General features: G+C 36.6%; 1 protein-coding gene across 1 annotated transcript; it reads left to right on the forward strand.

The window, feature by feature from the left end:
• Positions 1–132: 132 nt before the first annotated feature.
• On the forward strand, positions 133–6,281 carry LOC137989498 (caspase-6-like). Its single transcript, XM_068835307.1, has 4 exons — positions 133–508; positions 2,005–2,428; positions 4,245–4,837; positions 5,436–6,281. Exons 1-4 carry the CDS (start codon positions 212–214, stop codon positions 5,574–5,576), a joined length of 1,455 nt encoding a protein of 484 aa, XP_068691408.1. The 5' UTR covers positions 133–211; the 3' UTR covers positions 5,577–6,281.
• Positions 6,282–7,924: the final 1,643 nt, after the last annotated feature.

Raw genomic sequence — 7,924 nt, forward strand, 5'->3', positions numbered from 1 at the left:
AAGTCCATCACGTGGCATATCGCGCGACTCATGCGCAGACATTTTTCGCCAGTGAATCTGCTGTTATTGGTTGATCTCTGATCACATGGGATTCCAACCATTCCTTACATGGAGATGCTATTGTTTCATGCGTATCGTACCCACTAGTTTCAAAAAAGAGCATTGGATCTCTTCGTTTCCTCGAACGGTATCTTTGAAGAAGCATAAGAAAATGCTTGGTATCTCGACTGTTAACTCCAAACGTTCCGCTGTTGTAATTGCATTTGGAAAGGCTCATGTTAGTGGCTGTATGTCGACGGTCAATTGTATGAAGATCGCTCTGACGGAAGCCGAGGGAATCCGCGTTTTCGGAAGGCCATTTCGATTGGTCAACAGTTCAGGCGTCTACATATGGAGAAACGATGAAATTAGGAAAAATAAAATTAATGAGGGTTCAATTGTTGAAATAGTTACAATTCCCGAGTGTAGTAACTGCAAATTGTTTCTCTCAAATTCAGGCCAGAGAATGGTAAGTTTGCTAATGTTCGCCATGTTCTAATCAGTAAGCTTATTACATAGTTTTTGCTATATAATAACAACTTTTTTCGGTTGTTCAAATTTCGATCATTTCTCGCCTAACTCAGTAAAAATACAAAAATCACGGGCATGCTGGGTGAAAACAAGCACGGTGACCCCATCTTTTTATTACATTAACTTAATATTTGTATATCTTGTTGCGGTGGCCTGGCGATTCGCCCAGAAATTCAGGGAAACTGAATTCCCTTTAGTTCTCTCGACATCACTGACAGCTGAATTAAGCCCACATTCAATAAAGCATAGTTTATGCTAACTATGAATAAAGCAATTAACCAAGAACGTTCGAGATCCTGCTTTTATTTGCTCTGTTGGGTGAATTGGCGAGAGTCAAATCATGATCAACTACAGAGTTCCTTGAGGATTTAAACAGGTCAAAAAGCCATATACATGTAGATACAACCCCCATAAGATGCTTTGTTTTCTTCTCAAACAGACTCTTTTGTTCAATTTTCTGCTTTGTTCGGCAATATTTAATTTTCGTTTGACAGTCCCAATTTCACTGAAAACCCTTTGAACTAATGGGGTAGAATAGCCATGGTTACATGTAGTCTTTTTTCACAAGGTAAAAATAGATTTCACCGGTAAAATTTCCTCTTGATAGTTTCACTTGGGGTTTTCATTTGCTGGCCAGGGGGAAAGTTGCTTACATGCATCTTGCTGATTTCTGTGAGTTTTCAACAATAGAGTTGTATGCTGTAAACTAAACATGGCAAACTGAGAAGTGCTGTTTTTCATTGTCTCTATTGCCTTTCTACTGTTGTTGATTACAATGTAACCCTAAAAACACAGAATGCCTTATCTATTCATGTATTGTAAAATCATACATTTGCACGAAATTGACATGCATGGGAAAAAACTGTGAACATGCTTAACATTTCATATATTGGTTTACCTGCAAAACTCAGTTGACCCTATGATTCATACAGGGTTTTGTGAAGGGAATTTCTACTGTTATTCATGTTAATTTACCCAGGAAAATTTCCCTGGGGTAAAATTGGTTTCATGTTCATAACTGCTTTCCTCAGGTAATTTGCTATTTACAATAGATAATTTCTCCAGGTGAAATTGACATGTAAACTGTGGCTAATGAAATAGTCATTAACATCCACCCAAATGTTGTTAATTATTATTATTATTTTAGTCAAAATTCCATTCTAATTAAGGTATAGAATCTTCAGGAACATATTTTGTAATTTTTTTTCAAGGAGTAAAGATCCTTTATAACATATAACAATTTCAACACATCTACAAAAAGTATTAGACAAAAAAATTGGGAAATTGAAAGTCAAAAGTTGTTGCAACTTCATATACTTTAAAGTGATTTTTCAGGTAAGTCAAAAACAAAACAAGAAATGGGAGCAAAGCAACCTGTATGTATACGGTCCCGGGTCACATGCATTGAAGTATTATTTCCATTTTCATTATCAGGATATGAGTGAGGTTCTTCGCCAACTAAGCTTTGGAGGTGGAGGTCAGGCAATTGCTTACAGAGGAATCTCTGAAGCATTCTCAAATGCTGAAATTGCAGGAATCCACATTTATCAAAATTGGGCACAACCTTGTCCACCATATGCATTCATTAGTGTGCAAGCTGCTGTCACGTGCAATGATCGAATTCTGGCAACAACACGCCTAGGTGAGAAAATTAATTTGAACAATCGCAGTTGTGGAGAACACAGAATGGGTTCCATTGATGAAAAAGAACTACCAGTAAGGATGCCCGAACATGAAAGTGATGTTGGTTCTGTAATCTTGGTGACATTTGATCAAGAAACACACCAAAACAAGTTCGAGGCCATCTGTGAGGCTATTCTGCTGCAGGAGAGTTCAAGCTCAAGCTCAAGCTCTGCAGGTAAACAGAAAGTTGACTGAATAAGTTGTGTGTTGATAATGTTGTACAGCCTACAGCACTCATGCTGGGTCTGTAGTGGCAAATAAGCATTCTTTTAATTGAGTTTCAAATGTAATAATAATAGTAATTATAATAATAATAATAATAATAATAATAATAATAATAATAATAATAATAATAATAATAATAATGATAATAATGATAACAAACCTTCTAACCCTCGGTAGTATTTATAGCACAAGGCTAGTGGGGCTGAGCAAATACAGAAACAATTAATTCAAATAAACATAACATGATAAGAATACCAACTGGCCGGTGGCAAATATACATGTATTGGCTATTTACAAGGATGACCGAGGACTTGAACCAGGGACTACCCTGTCAGTGCTTGAAATTTGCAGGTTGTTGCTGTTTCAAATGCCTGGCAACTAAACCTGTAAATTTGGTTGCCCTAAATGCTTGGTTGCCCATTAAGAAATCCTACGGTGAAATGCATGTCGTGCTGAGATGCTGTCACATGGTGTTGGGGCTTGAGTATCCCATAGTTCTAAATGTGCACTTGTGTTTTTTTGTGGAAGTCACGGTGCTTAGGCTTGAACCTTTTCAAAATAGAGTCTTTGATCTCCATCCCATAGATTTTCCTATCTGACAATGTTTTGCAAATAAAAGCTACAGATATTCAAAACACAGGAAAATGCTCAGCTGCGACACACTACTATCGGACATTGACAAATGATAGAAAACAGACAAATGAGGTGCTGCTGTACATGTATGTAATTCATTTTCTATTTTTGGCTGGGTTGTCCATTGTTTTTTCTTCAGGCAACCAAGCTTTTCAGCTAGTTTACCAAAAACTGGTCGCCCAGTAAACTCTCTGGTCGTCTGGGACAACCGGACAACCGTTACAGGTGTAATTTTGAGCACTGGGCTGTTGTTGATTGGAGGATTGATCCTTGTCACTCTGTATAGAAATTGCTCACTCGTCTGTTGGCTTTGCTACTGATGCTGTACTGTTTGATTGTGGGCTTTCCCTGTTGACATTGTCTGGTGAAGTTTCTCATGAATAGCCTCTACGGGTGCCCCATAGTGGGTCTCGGTCAATAGACTTAACCTTACGTATCTCAGAGTGGATAGGGTCCGGTCACTATTTTGTTCTCAGACTGAAATGGTGGAGGATTAGCTGCGAGCAAGGAGTGTGTCTTTATCGTGTTCCTTAATCTGTTGATAAAAATTATGTATAATCAAATGCTGGTGAGTGAAAAAGGCTTAAGCAATTATTAGAACTTTGACAAAACATAAGTGAAATCATTTCCTAATTTCACAAAAGATATACTATTTGTTTAGCTTGTAATATTATGGCTAACAAAATTAATTATGCTCACAATCTTGGGTTTTTAACTTGTTTATTGTCTCAAGAACTCCAAGCATAGAAAAGTTTAAAGCATTCATTTTGGCTAAAGTAAAAGTTTATTATGTGGCTTAAGCAAATTGGCCTACAGTAGATGAAATTCAAGTGAAAATGTACAAAGTTAACGCTTTAAGAGCTGGCAAACACATGGCCGTGGAAAATAGCAGGTCTAGTTCTACATAGCAATTTTGTAATTTCACTTGTGAAAACTATAAATTAACACTAAAATTTTGTGCCAAAATTAAGGATTAATTTGTCACCCATAATAACGATATTAATTTGTTTAATTTGATTGGTGGTGTTACATGTACATCCTCACCAGATTGGTTCAAACATAATCAATCATATATAGTAACTTGTGTTACACTAAAGCAGTTAATTTTAGGATATAACTTTCTTCTCTTTTAGAGCCATTTGATGTGACCCGCTATCCGATGACCAGACAGCCACGTGGGATCTGCCTAATTATAAATAATATGTGTTTTCAAAACAAGGCACATGATCGTTTTGGTGCAGAAATTGACAAGGAGGCTCTACGCACCCTCTTTTACGATGAACTTCGTTTTGACGTTCGTCTCGTAAATGATCTGGCAAATGATAAGATGCAGAGGGTATGTGAAGAGTTTGCTGCGAAGGATCATAGTGAGTATGATGCATTTGTGTGCATTATCATGTCACATGGAGATCGTGATCGCATTCAAGGAGTGAATGGAAAGAGCACTGCGCTTGAAGATTTGATGAGTGACTTCAAGGCAGCAAGTTGCCCATCACTAGAAGGCAAGCCGAAAGTATTCATTATTCAGGCCTGCAGAGGCACAATGAAAGATGAAATGATTCTGAGCAGCAGTGGTTCCGGTGACAGTCCTATGGCTGGCTTTGGCACAGACTCAACAATTTGCAGGAGCACATGTCCACAGGAAAGTGATTTCCTGCTGGCATTTTGTACAGCACCAGGGTATGTTGCCCAAAGAGAGAGAGAGTGTGGTTCTCTATTTATCCAGGTGGGTAGGACCATTTTTAACTTAAATGAAACTTTGAGATACAGTTACCTCCTAGTAGACACCTCATAAGTGGACACCAACAAACTATGGTCCTGGGCGATTTCTTCACTAAAACCCTGCATTTACTGGTATATCCTGTAAGCAGACATCTATACTCATTCCATGGGTGTCTGGTTATGGGAGGTCTGACTGCACTTTTTCTTGAACATTCAGTTGCTTATTTCAAATTGCATTTTTTTTCCTGTTCATTACATCAATAAACTGGATTGAATTTTAGACAATAATTATATATTGCTTTGACAATAAGAAGTTATACAACTCTTCCCAGTCCTTCCAGTCTCAATTTCCAACTTCTTTTCCTTGGTAATGGTTTGAAAATTATTTCAGTTTCCGTGATGGAATCATAGTAAAGATGGTGTTAGCCTTAATGCTTTATGATTTCACTACCGCCTTAACTAAGTCATAGTATTCATAGCTGTGATGATCACTCGCATCTTCATTTTCTAATTTATGTACATAGATCTAGGACAGGTTTCTCTGTATGTATTAGTTTGGAATGGATCAAACCAGATCTTAATCACCCTTTTTACCTTTTTAGACTCTCGCAGAGGTGTTCACGAGATACCACAACTCTGAACACGTACTTGATATGCTCACCATAATCACCAGGGTTGTAGCAGACAAAGGAAGCCAAGTCCCGGCGCCTGTCAGTACACTCAGGTACAAATTGTATCTGTGAGGACGTGAAATGGTTATTTGTGTACTAGAAGTCATGATACGGAGTATCCTTTAAAGAAAATGCTTGGTAGTCATTGTCACGATTTGTTATTATTGAAGTCATTGAAGAGATTAACCACTTTAGTTATATAATACGTGTAGAATCAACTAGCCATTATAGAGATTAGTAAAAAAGCTGTGGTTTAAGTGTTAAAGAAAATAATTACTAGTAAAACAGTGTAGGCTTTATGGAAGAGGATACATTGAAGAACTGGGAAGTTGCATTGAGTAATGACTTACTACTTCCAATACACTTGCGGCATCACAGCTTACCTTTTCAAACCAGAAAGAAGTCTTTGTGTTGACTAGGTCATGCTGTAGATTCATGATTACGGTTGGTATTATAGTCACATTGTAGCATTAGGATTATGGTTGGGGTTGTTCCTTCTCCAAAAACAGCATTTAAATTAAAGGCTATTTGAATACAAAATGGCTAATGTAATGTAGACTTCTTTACTTACATGTGTAACTGCTTTTGTCATAACTATCAATACAATTAAAATTTTTGTGTGTGTGTTCTTAAAATGAACTTATTACAGTGTATATATTCCCAGGCAGTAGCCTGCCTAGAATAGCTATGCAAACTGTGGGCTAAAAAGGCCATTTTCACAAGTTGAAAAAAATAATGTCAATGTTGTTGTTGACTATTGATCAGTCAATAAGAGGGATAAAATAAAAGTGTCTATTTTTTCAGAATTACTAAAAAATGTTTTCACATTCCTGTCTTGGTGAATGTGATGTGGATGTTTTGACCATGGCCCAATTGATTAATGCTAATTCAGGCTGAAAGTGCCCATAACCTTTTTTCTCAGACTGTCAAGATAATTTTCAGGTTTCTGGGTTTCTGCGCAAAAAAATTGCGATTTTCTTAAAACCAGATATTTTTACAAATTTAAAAAGTTCTATATTTTTGTGGTACACCCTCGCCACTGATGAAGAAGGCCAACAGGCTCACAACTAGAAGGATGTGATGTCATCATTCTTATTCACTTCTCGGGGTTAGGCGTCACATGTAGGAGTGTTGCTGCATCTCGCCGCAATGCATCTTTCCTGCACTTTGCGGAATAATGCTGTGATGCTCTCAGAACTGAAAACTCACCTTGTTTACTTGAAGTCAAAACCACATGTTCTTTAATCTGCGGCACAGCACTGTTGTTTCCGAGAAAAATCAAGAGAAGTCTTTTAGGAGGCCAATGGTGAGCCAAAATCTTGGCAAATTTGAATGTTATCTAGTTTCATTTTTAAATCGAGTTTTGGGCAAATCGCTTTTATCTTTCCGTGAAATGTCTTTGACAGATGTGTACATTCAGGTTAGAAAGTAAAAAAAAAACGGTTATGGGCACTTCAAAATTACATGTAACAGACTACTTAGTCTTACTTAATAAGTTTCTAATTGATTAGTAATAAGTTAGAACTCTGTTTTTACATTTCTGTGACTTTTTTTTATGATATACTAATTCAAGTTTTATATCAGCTTGGTTTATAAAAATAGAACAGGAAAGTAGTATTAAAGAAAGTCGATAACCGTCAGTTGAAATAGTTGAAATATTTTAAAGTTATTAACAAAAAATTGTATGTCTTTGGTTTTGTAGTACAGTAAACACCTGCATATAAGAACACTTGTTTCAGGTTTAAGGCTGATCGTTTTCTTATTTGAAGGGTACTGAGTGAGAAATCAGCCTGAAAGTGTTCTTAAAATGTTCTCAAAATTGGTTTCAGAAATACTTCAAAATATATATTACCAGAGGGTTAATTAACATTCAGTGCTGTTTTGTAATAGTTTCATAGTTTGTAATGATCCTGAATACCATAGTACTTTGATATAAGTTACTGTACTGTATTGTTTTCTTATCCTAATACCCTTTTCCTTTGTATTGAGAACAAGTTTTATTTATCAGGCTGAATTTGTTCTTATTTATGTGGTGCTTTATTGGCCAAATTTCAGCCTGATGTTCTTAATCCACTTGTTCTTATATGCGGGTGTTTACTGTAATACAGGTATAAAATACCAATTTATGTAAACTGTTCTCCAGAAGATGAATAACAGTTGGCAGCTAAGCCAAAACAGTGGCAATAAAAGTAAAATTTGTTATCTGACAAATGAGTTGACTCTTCTGTAACAAACCTTTTGACGGGTTAAAAAGATTACGAAAGTTTACTAAACAGTGAAGGCCCGTTGAGTCAATGCAGTCTTTATTGCAACTTCAAAATTGCACGTGTAAACTACAGGTGCGTGTGTGGACCACACTATTTTGGGAGAAAAATTAAAGGGTGTGGGAGTAATTGGGGATATCTGGGTATGGGTGATGG

This window comes from Montipora foliosa, unplaced genomic scaffold (genome assembly GCF_036669935.1).
Source record: "Montipora foliosa isolate CH-2021 unplaced genomic scaffold, ASM3666993v2 scaffold_461, whole genome shotgun sequence".
Taxonomy (NCBI): Eukaryota; Metazoa; Cnidaria; class Anthozoa; order Scleractinia; family Acroporidae; genus Montipora; species Montipora foliosa.

Coding starts and splice junctions, on each gene's coding strand:
- LOC137989498 (XM_068835307.1), top strand. CDS start 212: ATGCTTGGTATCTCGACTGTTAACTCCAAACGTTCCGCTGTTGTAATT. Junction 509..2,004: donor CAAATTCAGGCCAGAGAATG/GTAAGTTTGCTA, acceptor TTTCATTATCAG/GATATGAGTGAGGTTCTTCG. Junction 4,838..5,435: donor GTGGTTCTCTATTTATCCAG/GTGGGTAGGACC, acceptor TTACCTTTTTAG/ACTCTCGCAGAGGTGTTCAC.